The sequence below is a fragment of the Agelaius tricolor genome, unplaced genomic scaffold (assembly GCF_023055355.1).
Source record: "Agelaius tricolor isolate 1412-34295 unplaced genomic scaffold, bAgeTri1.0.p SCAF_3, whole genome shotgun sequence".
In the NCBI taxonomy this organism is placed as follows: Eukaryota; Metazoa; Chordata; class Aves; order Passeriformes; family Icteridae; genus Agelaius; species Agelaius tricolor.
Genome location: NW_027269263.1, coordinates 37601372 through 37626066, shown reverse-complemented (window position 1 = coordinate 37626066; position 24695 = coordinate 37601372). Strand labels below are relative to the sequence as shown.

The 24695-nt window shown below is 41.5% G+C and overlaps 1 protein-coding gene across 1 annotated transcript in view; it reads right to left on the bottom strand.

Annotated features, from left to right (window-relative positions):
• PPM1H (protein phosphatase, Mg2+/Mn2+ dependent 1H) overlaps nt 1–24695 on the bottom strand; it is a 131414-nt gene that overhangs the window by 44413 nt on the left and 62306 nt on the right. The window contains exons 3-4 of the mRNA XM_071423520.1: nt 20218–20562; nt 13274–13386 (exon numbers count right to left, since the gene is read on the bottom strand). Of these exons, the coding sequence (XP_071279621.1) occupies nt 13274–13386; nt 20218–20562 (458 nt within the window). The remainder of the gene's footprint in view (nt 1–13273; nt 13387–20217; nt 20563–24695) is intronic.

Sequence of the window (24695 nt, the reverse complement as noted above, 5' to 3'; positions counted from 1 at the left end):
ACTGCTAGTACATCAGGCTAATTTTCTAATTATTCTTTGCTTCCCCTTTAAGCACCATTTCACAGGAAATCCATATTTTAAAGACCACTCAGACCAGTCTGGGGTTCACCTTTTTCTTTGTGCACATTGGCATGCTTCATATATATTTTGATAGCTGTCATTCTCACTTCTGTGGGTAGAATTTGGCCCTGAGGGGCTCACATCATATAAAAAGCAATTCAGAGGCGAGTGGGTCAACCTTTCACAGCTCAACTTATTTTCACCAGAATTGGCAGCCACCTGGGATGAAAAGCACAACCTAGCACACACACACAAAAAAATCTTCAGAGTGGGTGGAATTAAAGCAATACTGTTGATACGTGGTAAAAGAGAGTTTTATGTTTTTCATTAATGTTTTCAGCAGTTGGACTTTGTTCAACTTGCAAGTTACAGCTGTTCATAAGAGTCAAATGATTTGATCTGAGGAATGAGACAGCTCTAGATATGAGTAAAGGGAGGGACACAGACATATACGTACAAGGCACTGGTCCAAATTCAACTGTGGTGAGCTTGTAAGCCTGTACTGGGCTCTTTACCTTTCTGCCCTAACTACTTAGCTGTTTCACGACAGCAAAGTGTATTTCTGATGGCTCAAGTGGCAAAAAGGGACACATTTGTTGGCTGTCTCACTGAGGAGACTGGGTGAAAAAGCCTGGCCGGGGAGCCACCCTGCTCAGTAGGGTTTTCCCCTGTGATTGAAAAGGTGCCAAATAAGGCCCTAATTGGGTTTGGAGACTGACGTGCCCTTTCCGTGACCTTGCAGTGACAGAGCTGCCAAGCAGCAACTGAAGGCTTTTTCCACCGAGCAACCTCCAGAGCCCTGAATTCAATAGCCCAGAGTCAATAACTGCTCACGAGGAAGGAGCCTGGCTGATGCAGCAGCTGCAAACAGCTCCAGCAACTGCTTTTAGAGACCCACTCTATATGGTCCTGCAGGACAATTAATTTTGATTTTACACTTCCTAATGGCCTAAGCAGCAACATGGTGTTACATGAGCATTACTGCTTCTGCCATGCATGAAACACTCATGTATGCAAGGAAATAGTGTTCTGAAAGCATTTAACTCCCCATGTATTGAGGATATATGAACGTATTGTTTTATGCCAGAATACAGCTGTCCCATTAAACTGTCAGAAATAACTACATAGGAAGCAAGAACTCCTTGAATAGACGCAGTTCCCAGACAGCATCTGATTTTGCCATGTTTAATAGTGACATTTTAATTTCCACCACACTGGTGAAACACATTATAGCAGAGCCACAGGGCGAGCCTGCCAAAGGCAGATGGATGATTCATGTTTGCAGAGAAACAAGTATGTCAACACTAACCAAATATTCTCTGATGACAAGGTTGCTTCAGACCCATACCAATGATTAATTTATATCACCAATGAAATAGTAATTAAAAAAACAAAAGCTTTTTTTGGCAGGATTGGAAATCAGGAGTCACAGATCTGCAGCCTCCTCAGTGCATTGCCCTTCATGCTCTGATGCCCTCTCCACACAGCATTGTCTACAGTAAGAAACTGCTCCGAAGTCTTGAGGCCACAGAGGCCAGTAAGTCACTTATTCTGATCTCTTCTAAAAACAAACTAGACTTCCCCGAGTCCTTTCCTCTCTTTTGAACGCTAACTCCTCACCCACAGGAACTACAAGCTTGTACCTGCCATTGCATTTCACGTGCTCTGCATGTCAATGAACGTATGTTCACTATCCCAGAACTAAAGTAAACAAGAATATTTTGGAGAAAAATCTCCCCAAAACACAGCTGAAGTAGCCTAAAATGGAAGAAACAAAAATCTGATTTTGTATCTTTTCTGGCCTCTTGAGTTCTTCTGCTCCAGAGAGAAGCCAGACCGTGAATAAGTAAATGGAGAGCAAGAGATGTGCCAGTGGCTCAATGCACAAGGCAGGACTGGCACTCATGGCAAATCCTACAGCTGTCTATGTCTCCTCAGTTACAGGCAAATGAAAAGAAACACCAGGAGCTTAAAAGGCTGCATGTGCATCTGCAGAAAACAGTGTATTTATCTTTTGAATTGACACAACTGTGTAGTCCATAACAATCACCTAAATTCACATAGAACATTAGGTATATGGGTTTTTTCTATATTCAGATTCAATACTTAGAAATTTTATTTGGTGCCTTAGTATACATTTGATTTAAAATCCATGGAGAATGAAGCAACAACAGGATAAAAATCTACCACTGCACTGTACTGCTGCTGTGATGCTCAGGGTGTAGCAACAACACTGGCTTAAGGAAAACATTGATATATCAACTGCTTTTGCATTTTTAATATGCCTAACAACTACCAGCTCTCCTTGAATCAAGCAGGATTTTGGGTTTATTTTTGTTTGTTTTTTCTTTTGTGAAAAATACAATCAGCTGAAAATTGCACAGTGCCGTTTCTGTTTCTTATGAGAAACTAACAAAGGAAACTCATACATTTCAGAGGAAGCTCTTGTTGGTTACTCTCATTTCATCATACAGACAAAGCAACACTTTAGTGAACAAGGTCAAGAGTGTAATTCCACTGCTGTCACAGGTCTATTGGGATTCTGCTGTTCAAAACAAAGAGACATCTCCAACTGTTAGGAGTATTCAGGGGACACCCTGATTCCATTACACACTTTTTCAGGCAAAAATGATTTGAAATGCAACATTAAACTGCACATTTCTACAACACAGGATAAAAATCTGGTAAAGGTGACAGAGAAAGACCATTCAGAAAACCCTTTTTGACAGTGTATATCAATTCCAAGCCACAGGGAGGCCACATCCATTTTGTCAAAAGGTGTTAAGCATGTGGATTCAGTACAGATGAAGCAGAAGTGTCTGGCCTGTCTGCAAAGGTATTAGAAATGTGTCAATGAAAAAGAAAGAGGGATTAAACTGACAGAAAGAATAAGGCAGGGTTTTATTATATTCAAAGGGGAACTAAGCAGTAGATTTTAATTAGGTGTGTCACAAGATAGCTGTGGAAAAAAGAAAGTAAATCCTAGAACTATGAAATCAGTCTATATGGGTACTTGTTTATTTTGGTAACTAAATGCATATATTTAAACAAACCAGGGAAGATCAATGCTAATGGTTGCTAAGCTTCAAACCAGTTGTGCTTTTTTATTTCTTTGCATTTTCCTAATTGCTAAGAAGTGAAAGACAATGACTATAACACAATTAAAATGAGAAATGTTTTTCTATTCTGTAAATGGAACTTACTGCCATTATGATTACTGATGACTTTTAATACATTCAGCACTGGCACCTTGGTTTTACTTCTTCAAACTGAATTACTCTCACTTAGTCCCACCCAATCCCATTTCTCAAAGTTTCTTTAGAAACCAGGTGTACAAACACCTCACTGCACTGGCAATAAGTATGGAACTGATCTCATATTCCATCCCATGTATTCACTAATAATGTGGAAGTATAGTGCAAAGCCTTTAAACTATTTCCTTAATTTTATGAATTAAGGCAGGCTGGGGATAGTGGAACAAACTATTATATAACATTCAGCTGGCAATAAAACAGGCTCCAGTGATGACATATCCATCACCATAAAACTCAGGTGGAAGCAGCAACCCTCAGCAATACCAGTGGAAAAAATTCACTATTTTATTGCACTGGGAGAAGACTCTGTGCCTCCCACATGTAATACTTAAGGTAATGCCTCAACTCTTACTTGGCATCACTATCAAGAAGAAAACAATCCACAAAGCAGGGAAGGAGGAGAGCCAGTGAAAATGGTCTCTTATCCTCATTTTCTATTTACTGACACTCAACAGTTGTGCCACCCTGATTTCTTTGTATTTTTGAGCACAAACATGAGCCTGTTCACAGAAATGTTGTGACAGGATAGAAACACTGGATCATTTTTCTTTCAGCCAAACAAAGTCAACGCTAAGCGGGAGTAGACTCAGTCTGCTTGTGGCTCTTCCCATGACAATGTAGTTTCATGTTACGTTGTGGATTATAGCAGGCTGCTCAGACACTTTCATTCATCACTTGGGGGAACTTCAGCTCCCTCAAGCCAAAAAAAGGTGTGAGAACTTGCCTTGGTGAAGTATTGCAAAAGTAATTTCCTACAGGAGCGTGCTCTGGCATTTCCTGCCAGAACAATGAAGATCACTCCCAAACTTCTGCTAAGGCTTTTTGCAGACTGCCAGCCACCCCAGCTGCTCCAAGGGTTAGTATCTCAGCAGTGCAACTGCCAAGCACAGCCCTTTCTCCAGGACTCTGACTGGGCATTCCCAAGAATTTCCTTCAAGGTCCTTTCTTCATGCCTTTGCCACAGCATGGAGCCAAGCATGCCATACCTCTCCTGTGGCAAGATGAGAACCTCCTCCTGCCTTTGAAAAGAAGCAGACAAAGATGTAATCCAGACCCTGAAAACCCCCCTGAAAGTTGTCTTTCAGAGGCACTTGCAAGCACATGAGCTGTTCCTGTACACACACATGCAGAGCTTTACGCTGTTTCCAATTACCTGACTCATTCATATTTATATTTCTAGTGCTTACTTAGTGATTCCTTTGGAGAAGGCCTCTAGACACAACGAGGCTGCTGAAACACTCTAAAGCCACTATGCTGGTGGTCTGATTTTACTGAATTAATTGCATTATTTTTAATACAGCACCACAAATAGGCAAATAGAAACTGTTTCTGTAAGCAGAATAACACAGATTTCCATGGAAGGGCTTACTTCTCATGTTCAGTAGCACCTGAGTCAGTCAGGATTTTTCTTACTGCCACCAAGAATAACAGAAATCAGAATTTTTAGAACTGATCTGCTATTCCATCTCATATATTCACAACAACTTAGTAAGCAGCAGTTAAAAGGATTTTCTATTGTTGGCAGTCTGCCCTATATTGCATCTAACAATGAGAAGCACCTGGCTGTCACCGACAATGGAACTAAATTACCTCAGTTGTTTCTGCATCACTACTCTACAGTTTAAAATTAAATGTAATGCTGAGCTTGCAGGCTGTCCACAGAGGAGATAGCTTGGAGAAGACACGCTGCTCCATCATTTTTGATCCCTGGAGCAGTATGCTTCTAGTTGTCAGTGCCTCTTCAGTGGGCTGCAGCTCCACTCCCATGAGACTCTACTGTGAGTGAATTCCCTGCTCTCCTTTAGGTCCTCAAGTGTGTTGCTTGGCTGATGAAACCAAAGCATGGAGCAATTATTAGCAGTTCACTTTATTAACTGTGTTTTATTTTAGGGCTAATTATATATTTTTTGTTATGCCCACCCTCCCACTAATGTGATGGCACTGGCTGTCTGTATGCAATGTTCTTGTTTAATTAACCAGGAAAGTAAATTTTGCTATTGAACAAGTAGTGACTTTGTAAATTTACCTATACACTTCTAGTAATGTCTACTCCAGCTCCAGTAGTACTAACCCAAATGTGAATGAACTAAACTAAAACGCTGTGTAATTAATTACTTTCCTGATGGTTTATATCTCAACACATCAATCTTTCAGAAAGGGCTTCAGCTGGCAGCTAGAAAGCTATTACAAACCAGTTTATAGTGACACTGCTAGCACACAAAACCTGCCCACCGTGGGCTCCAATACCCTTGGGCTGGGGATTTACTGCTCTCTTAGGATTCATTTTGCCCCAATGACTTCAGTGTATTCTTCATCTGAACAGAGCTAAGTACAAGGTTGCACTGATGACGGACCACCACGTTTCTGTATCATGGCTGAACAACATGCCACCAATTACTCAGGCCATGCCAGGGAAATGAACACAGAAATGCAGTCACATCTCTGCGGCCAGCTCTGAGCCTCAGGACCAGTATCTGTGGAATCAAAGTCTTTTTCCCTACTGTCCAGGATATCACATTCATCTCCAAGACAAGTTACTATGGCAACTAAACCTGGGCTTAGTGGATGAAGGCATTGCTGTGCAAGTCAGTGTTTATTTTGCCAGTAATATGGCTGGGGTATGGCTGTCCATGTAAGATGGAAGTAACAAGGATTTTTTATCTCTCTGCTCTTCACTGTCTTTCCATTGACAAAAAGAATGACTTTAGCACCTAAAGGCATATCTACTTTGATCTCAGCTTTTCTGCTTAACTCGATACCAGTTGCAGGATGATATTGGAAAAAGCTGGACTGAGATGTAAAAGCAAAGATTGCAACTCACACTCTCTGCTCACTCCTCATGGGTGAATTTTTACCAAAGCCCAGCTTCATTCACCCACACAGAAGTGACCAGAGCCGCCACCAAAAGTCGCAGGAGCAGGGTTCAAGCAGCACTGCATAGCTGCTGCTGAGACTGAACAGCCTGGGCTGCCTGCAGTTTGTTGAATTCAGGTGACCTGAAAAGCTTTTCAACATAGTAAGGACCACAGCAGACTCTGAAACACACCAAGCAAGCCTTGGGTTCTCCCTCTGCTCCTCCTCCCTCAGTACAGATGGGAGCTAGAGAACCAAGGTACTCAGTCTGCTTTTCATGCCTTGGTCCTGGCCCTGCAACACTGCAGTGAAGAACTTGCATGTCTCTGTGGTCAGCTACAAAGGCACAGATTTAAAAGACAGTTTGTTTGGAGTTTGCTGGAGATTTTTTCTTTCTTTTTATTTTTAAAGGCTGAAAACCCATGAGAATTAAAGTTAATAAAATTCTTTATTTCTGGAAACCAATACCAATGAACTGTGGCTTGAAAGTTTACTGGTATTACTCGAATAGCCAAAAATTTTCTTCCTCATTATCTGGAACATAGGATAATGCCTGTGTGATAAGGATCAAAGATTTAACTGAATGTACCCCTCTCTGAAAATGTTTACAATGGCTTCAATACCTAGCTAATTGCCATAGGTATTGCTAAGGCATATGCTCTCCCAGGAAAAACAAGAGCTTGGAAAAGAAGTTGGACATTTGTTTTGTCTTCAAAGCCTGCAAACATTTACTACCAAATTAATAATTTCTGCCAAGTCAGTGCTAGATATGACATGCCAGTAACCTGGAACTTGTCATTCACTGGATAACTAGAAAATGCTCTTCCATAGCACTGTCCTTTGAGTGAAATGACTTCTTTCTGATCCAACACCTTCTCTTCACACCTCACCTTAAGTGTTTCTTGAAGCGCCTTCAAAAGCTTTACCCAGCACAAAATCCTGCAGTACCTGAGGCTGCTGTTATTCCAATGTATCTTGTGCTCCTGCTTCTCCCTGGAAGGAGACCAGGCAGGAAAAGGAGAGAAGGGTTTCCTGCAGGCCTGCAGATCATGCTTCTAACAAAAAGAGACAGGAGGAACAGAGAGAGAGGACACGGCCATGGGTCCTGAACATGGCTAATCTTTTCCAATATTTTGGGCTAGTCAGGATCTGACCTCTCCACCTATCAAACTGCAGGGAAGGAGAATGTACATGGCAGAGACTTGCCTTGCTTTGAATTCAGTCTCTCCTCACTATACAGACCTGTAAGCAAACCAGACTTCTGTTATCTGTTGCCCTGAAATGATCAAACATTTTTTATTTTCAACTGATTCTGTCAGAGAACTAATAATAACCTATAGGGGGATGTACCATAGATTGGACAAACTGCAGTCCATAAGTGTTGCTCTTGCCTATGGGAGGGCATCTTCTGAGAATTTGGAGGAATGAGAACTTCAGAGAATGAAGAGAAAGCCCTACCGATTGCATGGCCCCAGTGTGTTGTTCAGTCTTGCAACTTTCTCTGCCCCTTCTTTAGGAGAAAACAGGAAAAAGAATGCTTTTCAAAATACTGCAGACTGGAGAAGCTTAGTAACTAAGTTAGTCTTTCCTCTAGAGACCTCTAAGTCTCTAGTATGAAGCACAGTTATTGTTCATGCAGACACAGATATAAGGAGACAGAGAAGGCTTAGGCCTGAGACTACTCACAGGAAACAGGGAAAATACACACCATTTCGATTAGAAGATGAGTAGTTACAAAAACCAGAAAAATAAAGCTTCCTAGACAGTAAACCAAGGACTAAAGTAAACTAATTTTATAACAGCAATGTATTAGAACACTTTTTAGTTTTCATCCTTACAGTGTTAGCACTTCTGGCAAAAACGACCCTGCTGGACTGCCTTGAGGAAGAGGTCAGATACCATGAACCACAAAAATGGCTCAGAATCATCAATTCTGACTTCTCAGAAATTCTATTTAAGCTACACTGCCAGTCAGCAGATATGTGGCTGTTTCCATGCCACTCTCATTTACTTCATAAAAGCAAATTAAACCCCAAATCTGACTTCCTATAATGAGAACTAACCATGAGGGAAGCAGCTGACAAGCACCATGACAAAGAGGAAGTATAAATGTAGTAAGCTTCAACACAAGCAGAAAATCCAAAAAGAATTGAAATGGTAAACAAATTCAATTTTCAATTCACTATTTTATTACACTGGGAGAAGACTCTTATGAACACACTCTCCCACACCTGGTCTCTTGAAGTACCAATGAAATTACTTCACCTGCACCCACACAAAACCATCACAAAAATATTCACTCAATGAGCTCCCACCATTTAATAAGCCAAAATACCTTAGCCGTAATTTTACACATGGGAAAAGGGGGAGAAAATCTATTCTGGACATGAGGAGGTATGTTCAAGTAGAGTGTGAATATGCCCTGAAAACATAAATCCTGGGGAGCAAAAGCAAGGAGGCAAAAAGATGATAATAAAGAGCTGATGAAGCAAAGCAAAAAATTCAGTGACCCTGCAAGTCTCTGAAGCCTTTGAAACATCAGGCTCTTTGCTTTCATGCCATGTTCTGCCAATAAATCAGGAAAGCCCAAGAACCCATTTGCAGATTTAGTGAGGGTTTCAGGGTGTATGGAAAAGTCAAATCAACTTGTGATGTTCTGCTTCTTGTATAATGATAAAGGCACAGCTTCCCTACGTGGCTCCAAGCACAGCACAAAACGGAAGTGCCTGCAGTCTCCTAGCAGGCACTTCCAGACAACACAAAAGCCAGAACAATGCCTGTGCCAAACGTGGTTAATATGATCATATTGCATTACAGTCACTGCAGTGATATTGGACAAATGTTATGTTGCATGAGGCTATACAATAATTGGGCAGTAATCAGTAAAAACATTAAGTCCCTGCTTAACAACTGCTTCATCAGTAGCTATAAAACAACATCCTAATAAAGAGCATAAAACTAAAAAGAACTGAGATTAACAAGGCATGCCATGGCAGTTTAGACGTAAAAGTCACTTTAGCAATATAGAATTGAACAACACTGTTTAAAACCATGACCAGAGAAGATTTGCTACTCCATATTTTAAAAAGAAAATAAATAAAAAGCAGCTATTCCAATGGCCTAGTTTTCATAGCAAATATGTCATGCTGGTAAGCAAAACACAGTGCCTCGATGCTCACCAAAAAAAGCACTATATATTGGATAGCTGACTATAGCACTATCAGTCCCTAATCAGATAACCCTGCATGGACAATGCTAATCACTGAAAAGATGAAAGAGAATGAAAGAAACATTAGAAAAAGCTTTGGCCGATATTCAGATATGAATTTTGACTGTAAAAGTAGGTATATTTATGGCAGAGTCCAAGAATGATCAGACAAGCCATTAGAGAATGAAAGCAGTTCCTTCCAAGTTGTTTTTATCAGGCTCTGAATACATCACCTCATTTTTAGTAGGGTTCTGGTATCATGTGCAGTTAACATGTAATTATTACAGAACTGTGATTGCATCGTTAGCAGAAGTTTAATTATATCATTGACATTAGTGATGCCATAACATCAAGCTCAATAATAGTTCATAACAAAACCTACAATTAGCACAATTTTTCCTCCCTTTTACACCAACCAAAAGTGTTCAGCTTGGAGAAGCCTAATAGTCCATACAGAAGTGAGCTAGGGCTGAACCTGAAAGGATTGCTGGCTGGTAATTTAGTAATATGGTAATTAAAGTCTTTTCATGATGTAATTACACATCAACTACAAAAGGACAGCTGCTATACAACACTGCCAGGGTACGTGGCATGAAATGATTAGATTTGAGAAGCTTTGGTGGATAAACTGAATACCACAGACATAAGTCTGAGGTATAGCTGGCACCACACAGTACATTATTATTCAAGTCTCACACTTAACGTGTCCTTAGTCTCATTGTGATAGTAACAGTTTGTTGCACATACCTTGGTCCTCTGACAGCAGAAGCTGTTCAAAACCCCACTTTAAAAGCTTCTGCTGTTTTGAAGTTCCCTGAAATTATAAAGCCTAACCTTTGGTTAGGTTTGCATGAACCCAAAATGTTTATTTCCCACACAAAACCTTCTGTCACGGATTCCTATCTGTGGGAAACTTGATTTATTTGCAGGCTTTTTCCAGTGGGGTAGCAGAGAGAGAAGAAGGAGAATGAGGAGAGGGGAAAGGCACAAATGAGTAGGTGAACTCAGAGAAACAAAAAACTAAGGATTTCATCATCTAGTTCCAACAGCAACAAGATGAAGTCCCCTGTTTGAGTGAAGAAGCAAATCCACCCTTCTTCTCGAGAGCAGATAACCATTTCTTGAAGTAGTTTCCTTACTGTACTTCTCAATGCCCTCCCTTTTATCTGTAGAAACAATGAAGTTGACTATACGAGGCATGAGACAGCAAAAAGAAACTTATTTTTCCCAACTAGCACAAGAAAAATTTCTTGACTACATAGCTGGGCTCTTCAAAATACAGGAATGCACTGTGCACTGTGGCAGGGGGCAGACGACCTCAGAGTGGCTTGTCTAGTCCTAAAATGTCGTTTTTGTCATGACAACAACCCAGAAGTTTTGCAACAGCTGTTTTTTTTCCCTGTAAGTGGGAAAGAAGGGATTTGGTAGGAGAGAGACCCAAACCAACTGATCTACACTTTAAAGTTTTAAAATTTCTTTTGAGCAAGGAAAGTCTAGGAATGGACTTAGCTGAAAATGAAACATTTTGAAACAATTCTCCTCAGCATACCAGAGACTTTCTGTGAGATCCATTTGGGAAGTGCAAAACCAAACTATTTTGAATCTGGAGGGACTTTACTACCAACAAGATGTTAGGAACGAGAATTTGAATCCTGGTTCAAACAACACCCAATCTTCCTGATGGTTTCCTTTTTGTTTCTTGCCCTCCTTCTTTTTCTGAACAGATGTTCTGGGTAGACTTAGTGAACATGCAAAACTTGTTGAAGACTTAGTATGTTTAACTACAGTGACACCAATACTCTGGCACCAACTCCAGATCACCGCCAACAGCAGTGTCTTGTACTTGGGTATCAGAGGCTGCAGTGGAGCTGAGGCTGCTCTCACGGAGCACAGAAGGAATCCTGAGGGAACTGGAAGCAGCCAATTCCAGTCATTTAAGAACAAAGATCTTGGCTACTTAGATGTAAGTCCTGCATGCCCAGTTTTACACAGAACACTTTTAAGAGAGAGCCAACTCAGAGAAAGAGGCTCAACTGTACTTCAAGGGCAATAGCACAGGAAAACATGATTATTTCTCATTTAATGGCAGAAGAAATATAATGTATTTCAGCTAGTAGCTCTGCTGACCAGATAGGTGATCACCTCAAACATGTTTGCAGCTACCCTGTAAAGACTCACTTGACATTTGATACAAAAAGGAGATTCAAATATGACACTTGTCAATAGAAACTGAGTGAACAACTTGCAACACATACAGCAAATTTAACATCTTAAAAACAATCACCAACATGAAAAGAACAGGAATTTTATGCACAAAGGATTTATCTGCCTTCCTACACAGTGTAAAGCAGAAAGAGGCAATAAAAAATCTTAGGTTTAAACTACAAAACCCTTGAGTGTCGTCTCTGTAAGTATGTGGGTGTACACACTACAAACATGAACTGTGTATGCACAAACCTTAAACACAAACATAGCAGTCTTCACCTAAAGACTGATGCCTTAAGTTTTAGCTTTCATATTTTTCAGATTCTGAACTGCATTAGTATGTAACTCTGAATTTCATATAAAGTGTAAGCAAGTTCTCTTCACAGTTTAGTTAGACAAAACAATCTTTTTCCAGCCTGAGAACCAAGGATACCATTAAAGTTTCAGCCCCAAAAAGTGTAAACAACAGTGAATTGAGGAGAGCAAACTGGGAGGATGGGACTTCATAACCTGAAGCTGCAATTGGACAATTAACCCCAATTTGTAAATGGACCAAAACTTAAAGTGTGAAAAATCATGACCAGTCATCCATCTTGGGTGGAGCCACAGCCAGGCTTTTGTACTGCCCAAGGTGTATCCTTTAAAGGCCTTTTAATAAATACCTACTTTACTCCTTTAACACTGTCTACCCTCTGTTCCAGGTAGCCTCTTTAGGCATCAAGACAACATGGCTCAATACCCTTGCAGATGTTAATTACTCAGCTATTAATGAACAGAATACATGAGCAATTAGTATCGCATGTGAACTCTTCTCCCTGCCCTGTTTATGCAGTGCACTGCCAAAAGAAACATGTGAAGTCTGAAGTCTTGCAAGAAGAGCCTCATTATCTCTCTCCAATGGTGGTAAGGGCAGGTTAGAGAGGGGAAAAGAATGCAAGTGAGAGATTTCCAGTATGCTCCTATCTTTAGCAACATCAGAAAACAAAGAAAATGCTCCTTATCATGATTCTTCAAGAACCCAACTTCAAAATAAAGTAAAGCAACAGCTCCTGAGCAGCAGCATTCGGTTCTGAGAATTGGACAAGTACTTGAGCTAGAAGAGGACAAGGCAAAAAAGTTATACTGTGATTAGCCTGTTTCCCTCTCCTCCTCCCCTGGGGCAAGAGTAGCAGCTATTTGATCACTACCTTCAATTATGTGAAAATCTGGGAGCCAAATGGCCTATCAAGACTAGGCCTGGCAACAGGAGCCAAAGGACTTTCCATGGAACAAATGTAGCCCTACCAGCTGTTCCAGATACAGTCACCTTGTCAGTGTTCAACACACAATTCTACTACACACCCAACACCTCTTCTGTTTCAATGGCGTTTTAGCACCTTTCCACTTCTCTGCAAACATCAAGTCATTCAGAAACTGCTGCAGGACCAGAAGTGCTATCAGTTTCCCTGACTGCAACCACTGCTCAAGATACTGGAATGCTATCCCTGGCACTTGCATTCACTTCTGTGAGAAGTTGTAAGTGTCCAGCCAAGAAACAGAATCTTCTTGTGATGCTGCCTGCTTTAAGGGACTCAGTAACACCAGGCCTGGGCAGTTTGGGGTGAAGGATTAGATGGGGAAACAACACACTTACCTGCTATCCCCAGCGTTTGCCACATAAAGCTTCCCCAATAAATACACCACCACCAGGGCTGTGCAGCCACCAGAAATGTTATACACGGTCCTCTCTCGCTCTATCTGCAAATCCTGGGGGAGAAGAGAACAAGGCTTATAAAGACAGCATTGCAATTAGTGCTTGAGAAAATGAAGTCTCCTGTAGAAACCAAAAATACAATAGAGCCTTTATTAAACTGTATGTCACGCTGTCTGCCTTTTCTTGCAGCTATGAGCTAGGAGAAGAACAGAAAGTTGAGAAGTTCCTATTACTTATACAAAGATGTTTGAGGAAAATCAGGTCAGGAGACTGTAAAACATCAGGTATTAAGGAATAAACAGCACCTCTCACAGATGCAAGAGAATTTGCTACAGCAAAATCACAATGAAGGCAAAGATAAAGCAAGCTTAGCAACAGGTACCTGATGGTATAATTGGAGAGTGCTTTACATAGACAGCAGATAACTAATGAGACCCAGCTACAACATGAATAACTACCTACTTCCCAAGAGGAATGCTAGGATTGTGGGGTATACAGCTAAAAAACAACAGCAAGATGCAGTTGTGCCACAAGGCTACCCTTCAGAAACACAGGGAATGAGTGGACACTAAACTGATTCTGAGTGCAAGAAACATTATATATTAAAAGAGTCCTTCTGCTTAACAGAAGTGGAGAATGCAAATTATACTTTGCACCAACAGTCAAAGTCCTGGAAAGAAAAAAACCAAACACATAAACACACACACATGTATATATATAAATACACATACAATGCACCAAGGAAGCTTGCAGAACACACAGCAAGTAAGTAAATGAGCTACTTTCATTCATACATTTTAAACAAACACTGAAGTGTACGTAAACAAATTAATTCTGCCGTCTGTAGTTTAGCTTCAGGTAGTAACACACTACAAATTACCCTTCTCTCCTGTGTCCATTTCAAACTGGTCTCTTCTTATAATATTGGATTCAAATAGGGAGCATCATTTAACATCACTATTGCAAGTACTGGCAGATCTTTTCCAGCTAAACCCTGCCTACTTTTATGTGGTATTTTTAATGAATATTTGTTGGTCTGATCTATACTTCAGCCATTTTCATATCTGCACCAAGGAACAAACAGCTCAAATTGTTCATGCCTTGGGGTATGAAATTTGGAGCTTTATTTTAGAGCTAAATTTATCTGAAGAAAAACACTACAATAAATAAAAACTGTGACAGGTGCAAATTTGATTTGAGGGGAGGGAGCTGACGTGGTGCAGCAGCAGGGATTCTCAGCAGCACTTGGGCACTGTCCTGAGCCAGTGGGCAGAGGTGTCTGTCACAAATAACTCGCTGACTCCTCACTGGCCAATGCACACATGTCCCATTTGTGCCATGAACACAGTGCTGAGGTGCTGTCCCAGCAGGCTATCCTCAGCTGTGTGTGCAAACTACACGTGGCTGCCACAGGGACATGGGTTCTACTGCATTCACCAACTTTTTGGCGGGGGGGATGGGTGGTAAGGACCAGGAGGAAAACACCTCGAAGCTATAAATCATATCTTGCAGAACCTTTGGTCACAGACATGGGCCTGTTATAAATGCCTCTTTATCTAATCTTGCCATAGAAAAGCTGATTCTCCTCCCCATGGCTTCTGTATTTTTTAAAATTAAGCTGAAAAGAAAGTTCAAAGGAATCTGACATTTCTAACCATCAAAATAATTTAAACTTACAAATACTACAGATTTTCCAAGCACTGCCAGGAATTTTAAGAAACCTTCATTTCCACAGTTCAGAATATCCTCCAAGACCTTCAAGCAATGTGCAATTCCTCACCTGGTTTCAGCTCTGTCATACATATACTTTGCAAGTGCTGGAATGTCTAAATTAAAATGCATTTCTTCCAATAAGCAGATTTCAGAAGCATCTATTATAGGAGAGAATATGGATAATCCTCAGGGCGTCTTTTTCAGAACATCCTTGACTTAAACTGCATCTGTGTACTGAGTTTTCTCAAATCATTGCTGTTGTTGGGTTCTCCCATCTAGAACTTCAATTTAGTACCATGACTTGTCAGAGTACATTGAGTGCTATGCATGTTTCAATATTACATACTTTGCTTGACATTTTCTTTTTCAACAGCAAGGAAAGAAGGCAAGGCTTCCTAACAGCTCAACAAGATTTGGGGGAGAAAAATAAAGCAAAATAAAATTAAGCTCACCAATGCCACCAATTCGTTCTAATGTAGAGACATTGGCGTTTAATGAAATACATTGTAACAGTGGTGCTGGGAACTTAGTACAAACATGGGCAGAAGCCCCAAAACGCATCTAAAGCCTTTATGAGTGTAAAGGGGCTCATTCTAGACAGAGTGTATACAAAGCTTTCCTCATTTTCCAGGTAGTGTATCTTTTGTTGTTGGTGGTGGTTTTGGTTCGGGTGGGGTTTGTTTGTTTGTTTAGTTTGTTATTTTTCCCCGCAGGAGCAGTTAATTTAGCCGGAGCCCTGCCATTCGTGCCGGGACACGTGCTGCAGCGGGTGGCAGCTGCTCCCAAGGGCTGCCCCAGGCCCGCTCCCCCCTTCCCTGGTGCGGGATGCGGGAGGGCGAACCGCAGCCTGCAGAAGGCACCGCGACGAACCGAGCAGGTGAGGGCGTGCAGGGCGGCTTTCCACAGCGGGCCCGGCAGCGGCGGGAGCGCCTTGGGCCGGGGCGAGGCCGGGGCCGGACCGCCCACAGGCCGCGGCCGCCTCCTCGGGCCCGGCGCGGACCGCTGCTGCCACCTGGCGGAGGCTGCGCGCAGCGGCACCTCCATGAGCATCGCTCGAGCCGCAGGCCAAGGCAGGGCCGGCCACGGGAACCGGGAGGGTTTGGAATGGCCGCAGAGACGGAGACACCATGGGCTCCCTGGGCAGCCTGTTCCAGTGCCCTGCCACCCTCAGTGTGAAGAAGCGCTTCCTCCGGTGCAGGTGGAACTGTGGTTTAGTTTATGGCCATTTATCCTCATCCTGCAGCTGGGCAGCACTGAAAAGAGTCTGGCACCATCCTCTTGACACCCGCCTTTCAGATATTTATGCACATTAATGCCATCCCCTCTCGGTCTTCTCCAGACTTAAACAGCGCAGCTGCCTCAACCTCTCCTCACAGAGAGATGTCCCAGTCCCTCAATCCTCTTTGCTGCTGTGAGAAACAGCTACTCATTTTTCACAGTTTTGCATTACTTATTTATCACACTGCCCTGTGCTGGACCCTCTCCAGTCTGAGGAGCCCAGAACTGGACACAGCACTTCAGGTGTGGCCTCACTAGGGCCAAGGAGAGAGGGAGCATCACCTTCCTCAACCTGCTGGCCACACTCTTCCCACCCTCTTTTCACCTGTATTTATCCTCAGAGCAGCAGCCTTTCCTCCAGGATCTCAACCTTGCTATGACAGAAGGCAGCTTTACACACATAGTATTAGATATCTGGTTTAAAAAAAAGTTTCAGAAGGCATAAACATAAGATTAACTCCTTAGGATGCTTTACATCAAATGCCTGTAATTCTATTTAAACTCTCAATTCTACTGGCTATATAATGAGAGGAAACTTTCAAAAAAGTGAACTGTACAACACATGCCATTCTCTCAAGACTGTTCAATTAATTAAAATGGCACCAATCTAAAAAAAGCACCTGTCTAGATTTCATCTAAGTAAAAAAAAACCCTCAATAAAAAAAGAAAATCATAATACAATGAATGTTGATGTATACCTCCCAATAAATCATACAGACTAATTCTGTGCCATTTCTTCCCATTTAAAATTAAATAGGGTTCAGAGTAGAAAAGGTGCTCTGTCCTCTTAACCTTTCTTGCAAATACATACAGCATCACACATATATACAAGGTTAAATACAGGGAAAGGACAATAATTTGATGTTTCTATCCAATATGGAACTGCTCTCCTGGCTCCTTTGAACTGAATCTATAAATGCACATCTTAAAACTCAACAGATGAAAATTAGAGGATTTGACTTTTATGACACCTTCAGAACTTAAGCTTATTTATTTCCTTTTAACTGGAACAATTGTGATACTGACAATTACTGACATTTGCTGTATTTTAGACAGAGCATTAAATTATCTGAAAACACAGCACAAACTTCCTAATTCCAGTTTCAACACAGAAAATATCATTTAGATGTACTTCAAAATGGAGACAATTTAATTGCTAAATGTCTAAGTTAGGCAATGATGATCTGTGTCAGCTTTCCACAGCGTTTTACTGCATGTAGCTGTTAGACAAGAACTGTCAAAAAAACCCCACATCAAATAAAGGAAAAATAATTTTTAAAAGCCTTTTGAAAGCCATGAATTGCATTTAGTTGAGACTTGAGGAAAAAAACAGGGAGACCTTAACTAGAATTCAAAAGCAAGTTGGGGAAAAATATAATGGAAATGGGGGGAAAAAAATGCTCTTAGGAAAAGGGGACAAAGCCATCATTGGATAAACCTGTCAGGTCAGACTCTTTAAAAAACAGTATCTTTGTCTACTTGTTACTTTCACTCTGTTCACAAGAATCCTTTGCAGCAATTGGTGATTCAGGAAAAACCACCAAGAAGTCTGCCAATGTGTCCAGGAAACGTGAGCTTTCCTCAAGTGCCACCTAAACTGATACACTCTGCTGGCACAAAACCCTTGTACACACTGAACATCTTGACTGCCCTGACCTAACTCAACAACATCTATCATGTTCCAGTACAAACAAGGGCTGATTAAACAATGTGCTGTGGAAGAGGCCCAAAGTCTTCATGCAAAGACTAAAAGGAGTATAAGCTAGCAGGAAGTTAAACAGAGGCAGGGGGAAGATCAAGCACTGCAAGCACAGATGAGACACAGAAATGCTGATTTTATGAATTGCTCCCTTATACAGATGAAAGAAAACACTCTTTTGCCTAAACCAAGTATAAGTGCAAAATTCCCCTCAGAGCTTAAAGTAGATACAATTTAATTATCTACTGCATTCCTTAAGCTGGCCGTTTTTATAAGATTTCCTGTAAAACTTAATGCTGAAATTACATTGCATTGGAGTAGTCATTTGTTTATCAAAGACAATGATGAAGTTCAGCCCTCTAATACAAAGCACGTGGGAATTAAGATACTTGATATGTAGCATGTGATCAAAGATGCAGTGAGGAAAATGTTCTGTTTAGAAACAGAGAGAACAGATTAGCCTGAGCTGTACAAGGAATACCTGAAGACCATAACTGTAGTGAATTATCCAGTGTTTCTGTATTTGTCATACTCTACCCACAAAAGCCCTCACAACCAGATCTCTGAGCATAAGCTGAGATGGTCTTCTGTGTGAACACCTACCAGAGATGTGAAGTCAAAATAAAGCAGTGCAATAACAGCCCTGTTCACTCAGACATGTTCAGGAAGGCAGTGATGGGTAACACACTCTGCTCTCCTAAGAGAGGTAGAGAAACAGCCCTTCTACACCTCTGTTACTTTCATTGCCCAGTCCCACAAAACTCCACTTCTCATCTTACCCACACTTGGAAACAGTTTCAACAGGAGAGAATCACATCAGGCTCTCAGAGCCTGGCACTCTTCTGGCCTCAGAGTTACACCAGCTGAAGCATGAAATTGGTGTTCTTCTTAAGCATGATCTGAACACACTAGGGTGCAGTGGATGGGCATGGTCATCTTCTCCCTCATTTCTCAACAAAGAAGGGAGCAATCTCATCCTCCCTTTCTGAAAAGGTGTGCTAAACTGTCAGATTTTCATGCATCCTCCTCTTTCTTTTCATCTAGCAGAAACTGAGCCCACTACCCACAGTGCACAACCCACCCACCCACACAACCCCCACTGAAGTATGCCTAAGCCATGGCTGTGAATGCTGCTCCTGGACCTACCCACCTGCAAGTCCAAACCCAGCTGGTGGGTCTGCTTGCCTGCACTTCCTTGGGAAGAAAGAACAATCCAGCAAAAGATAATTGTTATTCAGAACTCAAAGTGAAGTACTACGTGTAACAACAACTGTAGTCTCTAATTAAATGCACGTACTGGATGAAATTCATACATCAAGAAAAACAATGATCAGATATGTCTTTTCAGACAACAAATAAAACCACTGGGAAACACTGAATAGCTCACACTCCTCCTTTTCAAATAAGAGGCTTTTCGGAGACTACAGCAACAAAATTTAAAAAAAACCCACAACACTACCAGACCTCCCAAAACCTGATCCACATGTACTTACTGGCAGGCCAAACCTTTGCTCTGCCTGACAAGAATGACTTTCAGTAATGTGGAGAAGTGAAGGGGGAAGTTGTGGAGGAACTACATCAACTACAGAAGAGGAAAAACCAGCTTCCATAGGGAAATAGATGGATATTCTGTTCCCATGGGGTCATGATTTCCTGACAGTTGTTCAGGCTGTACACAAGTCAGAGAGATGGTAGGAATGAACTTCATGCCCCACTCACCCACAAATGTCTGCAGACACTCTTCAGACACTACTCCAACACCAATGTGAACTAGGGGTCACTGGACCAAGCAGCCTTTGCTGCTGCTCTGGTAGAGCAATGAGGCTTTAGCAAGTGCATGCCCACATACTCAGCCCGATAACAACTGCCAGTGCTGAAATCTGCACTGTAAGGCAATACTGATCTTTATCTTACAAAAGGAGGGGAGAAGAAAATTAAAAAGAAGAGTATTATACATTGAAAATTCAAGTAATTCATAACCATTTCCACAGTACTACCTGGGAGTTAAGATACAGCTCCAGCCCTCCCAGGGGTGTACCTGGCAGGCTGTTGAGGCTCTTAAACAGTTCTGTTCACACTGAGATGTTGTTAAAGCAATGAAAGAAAAAGAAAAAAAAATCTAAATCTTCATGATCTCCAGGTGATGTGACTCAATGTAAACAACAAGGACTTCAGAGCCCTGAGACATACATACCATTTCCTTGAATGCACTTTCTATGGCCCCAATAACCAGGCACTCATGTGGGATCTTCTTCTCCGTGAAGAAGCGTGTTGGGGGTGTGCTGGGCGAGCCCGGGGCTCCCACACCGCCGCGCAGGGAGGCTGCCCGGGTCAGTGTCCTGCTGTTGCTGGATGGGTTGTCGGGCTCCTCTCCCAGGCAGGTGGGTGGGAGGACAGCTGTGTTCCTCAGGATGTCCACAATCTCCTGCAGCTGTTCCAGGATGTGGTGCTGCAGCAGTTTGGAAGCGACCACAGCTGCCCCTGAGCCAGCATGTCCATCAAACAAGGACCAGTAGTACAGGTTGATCCCATCTGTGTCCTGGAGAAGCAAGAGGGGGAGAAAGGAAAGGAAAGGAAAGGAAAAGAGATGCTCAGTGTTAAGCAGTTGTGAGAGAGGTGACTGGTGCCACAGAGGCAGCAGGTGAAACACAAATAGCTTTCCCAGAGGTAACATTCTTTCTGAAACACAGAAATACCCATGGTGTCAGTACAACTCTGGTTGAAAGAAGAGGTGCTTATTTTTACCATCCCCAGCATGTTTTTTCTTTTCCTTAACCTCATTAAAAAAAAGCCAAAGAAAAAAAATGGAATATGAAAGGCTGAACTTACAATCTTTCTTACCTTACAGCCATCACAGGCTGTAGAAGAACAGCATTTGTATATATGATAGACCTACCACCCTGAAAGATCAAAATTCTACACAAGACAGCACCTGATACTTTGTAACAGACCTTTTTTTTTTGCTAGGAATGAGACAAAGGACCTCAATTTGACATCCAGGAATAAATGTGAAGTCCACTTCCATACCTGGTAGATAAGGTCCATCCATGCTGGCAGATGGGACAACTCAGGCTTTTCCTGCCTGTGCCAGCCTAGGAAACAGCACCAGCACAGACGTCCTCGAGGATGACAGACACAAGTGGGATCAGCTGCAGTTCATCTGATCTAGCCTCTATGTTCACTGCCTGGTTCTTCACAGTCCTCTAAAAAGTTTCCTGTATAGTACTGGAAATGGTGGAGTACCCTATCACTTAGGGCATTAACCCAGGGCTGGAGGCAGAGTAGCCCTGGGCATCACAAGTTCCAAAATATCTGGAAAATACCAAGGAGCCATACTCTTGATAAGCTCAACTTTTTGTGTGGAGAGAAATTCACCTACCAATCCTTAGGTAATCATTTAAGATTGCCTTAAATGATACCCACCTTTGCATGACAGCATATTTGGCAGCAGCATGGGAAAAGAGTCTTTCCTGTCTTTCCTTCCCCTCCATTTATTTTAATCTTGCACCTTCTCCCAGCTATGCAGAAACAGCTGTTAGTGGGGCTGCCTTGCAAGTCGGATGTGGGTGGACTAATACAGATTTAGAAAGAAACAATTTTGCAAGGGACAGGAATGAGGCTATACTGTTGTAAAATACCTTGTAATAAGAAAGCATAACCCAGATCTCACTACAATCAAAGAACCTCAAAATTACATGTGGTCTAATTTAGAATGACAGATGTGATTTGTTTCGTTCATCTAACACTGCTCCCTTACACTACAGGTCAGCATAAAGTCTAGGCACCACCTTCATCCCAGCTCTTCATGTCCAAAGCACTGCCTATTTCAAATTTATGGACAGGGCTGTGAACTGCAGCTCCTTTTACTTTCTGCTGTTTCAGCCACTCCACTAAGGTGCCATGATAATAAAAATCACATAGAAGTTGAGGTGGTTTTTTTTTTGCCTACAGTATTGTTGATGTGGTAAAGTTCAAATATATTCTTAATCAAAGCATCAACATCATAGTCATCTACACAGCAGAGAGCTCCTCCAAGAGGAGGAATTCATCAGTCCCTCATGCACTCTTCATTACTGAAATGCTGTGATAAGGGGGTATTGTCCTCAAGTACTGTTTACTTACCACAGTAAGGATAACACGGGATACATCCTAGAATGGTGGAAAAATGAACATATGTCCACATTTCCGAACATGGTTCCTTAGCCAGACACCACTCCCCTCTCCCCCCACACTTACCCAGCCTGGCAAATTCATCAATAAACCAGTTGTGAAACTTCCCACCTGAAGGCAGGACTGGCAGTTGTACTACCTTGCTCTGGGCTCAGAATCCCTCGAAATTCACAACACTTGGCTGTAAAATTCTGTGTAATTTTTAACGGCTAACAGGATTAGCAATTTTAAAACTTGCTTGTAAAAATAGATTGCTATTAATGTAAAATGCAAAGTATTTTGCCAACAGAAACAAGTTTTCCAAAGTGAAAGTATTTCAGCTGAAAACTGAAACTATTTATTCAAAATAACTACATTGTGCCTCCTGGGATATCAAACCACTTCTGCTCCCATTCTTCTCTTAAGAGTTTGTCTCCCTGCCCAAAATCCATGTTATGATGCACCATGGATAATGCTTCCACAGTTTTTGTCCTCATGTCCTTTAAAGGTGCTACTCCTTTGGAAATGTGTCCTCTTTGTAGGGGGGAAATCCCCAAGGCATATCAACTCTGATTGAGATTGAAATATTTTATCTTCCACCAAAAGGAAGCAAATGTTTTGTCATTGTTCTCCCCATGCCTCCAAACTGGAACAGAAACTTACAATTAAGAACAAGTTTGATCTGCGCTCCATTTTCATGAGTTCTCCAAAGCAAACCCCCCAGCAAAGTCTGTGTTACAGCTTTTTAGAAGATAAAGACAACAGTTATTAAAACAATTTATTCTCATTACTATGATCTCAACTCTGGATATGTCCTACACTGATCAAGCCTCATGTGAGTTTGGGAGTTAAGGATGAGACTGGGACGCTGTAAAACAGATGAAAATAGCCCCTGACAAAAAGGGAAGATGAAATGTTACCATTTATTTCCTCTAAGCCAATGGGCAGCACAACTTTGGGCAGAGAAGTTCACATGGACTTGAGCTGTATCTCAGACTTTCACTGACACATCACCCTGTCATGTACACATCAATTATGGTGGTCCACTGATCTTGTACTTTTTGGAGTAGCAATTCTTGAACAAAGAGGACGTTGCTACCAGTTCAGCTAAGCTCAGACATATACACTGCACACCTCCAAGACAGTTCTCTAAATTGCCCTTATGTTGGGCAGACAGAAAAACCCCTACATTTTCAGACTATGCTCATCTCATTCCAAAGTAGATTTATTTCTCCCTAGCAACAGTAGAAGCACCCTAGATAACTGCAAAGTCTGTATTTTGAGCACTCAGGGGAGATGACTACCATAATGCTGCTCTCATACAGACATTCTGTGTGACATGCTCTAGGGCCTTAACTTCAGCTGATTTCTGCAGGCATTACTGTAACCTAAATATTAGTCTTGAAAAACTTCTGTGTATTCCTACAAAGCTTCATTTACTTTTGAACTAGCAAAGAGGAAAACCACAGATAATATATTAGCTGTCTAAAAAAGGAAGAAAAAACAAACTCTTTTTCCCCACTCTGAGAATAAAAACAGCTCCTCTATTTGAAAGAAATTAATTCCCCAAAACCACACCGATTCAATGAGAATTAAAAATATGATGCAATTAAGGCAGTGACTCAGTGAACAAACAAGGGCCAGTAGTCAGGGCACGCAGATGAGGCAAAATGCACAGAAAGGTCCTTGCTTTTCCTCACACAGCTGAGCTGACCTCTGCAGCCACCAAGCAATTACCTGTTTTGGTGTGCATATGCATTGCTGTTTGCTCTCTTTTATATCTGGGAGCTTGAAATTCTTCTCAAAAAGAACTGACATTCTGCAAACTCAGAGAACAAGACATCTTTTTTTACTAGCACTGGCAGTATTCTATCAGAAGTAGTCTGTTTCAAACACCAGTCTTCATTTCTTCTTTTATCTGGACAGAATCCTCAAATAAGAGTGTAGTCAGTCACCACAGTGATGTATTTTAGATTTTCATTCAAAAGATTCTGACCTAACAAATAGGCTGAATAACTACCAGAAACATGAAGAGAAAACAAATCCTTCACTGCACCGACCTCACAATTAATTTCCTAGTACAGAATGTACTAGGAAATTTAATAAGCTTCAGGCTCCTCAACTGCTGACCTAGCTTTCAGGAAGGTTCAGCAGTCTCCTGGGTTTTGCAATTGTAAAAGATAATTAAGACATGCAAAGTTTTGGGTCAAGCAATGGATGAGAAATCATGAGAGAAACTGCATATATATACATACATAATTGAGCTCAATGATATGAAGAAAAAAAAAAGGAAAAAACCTTAGCAATAGCTAGTGATCATTTTGGAACATGCTTTTCAGGTAAGCTAGACAGCAGTCTTACATTGCAAACCTTCAGATTGTTGTTATGGAGCTAATTCCAAACAGGCAAATAAATCATGTTGCCACTAAAGATTTATTCTGGGAGCTACAACCTACCCTGACTATTATTATTCCAGATATGAACTACAGTCACAAAACACTTAAGAGAGTGTTGAGTTCTCAT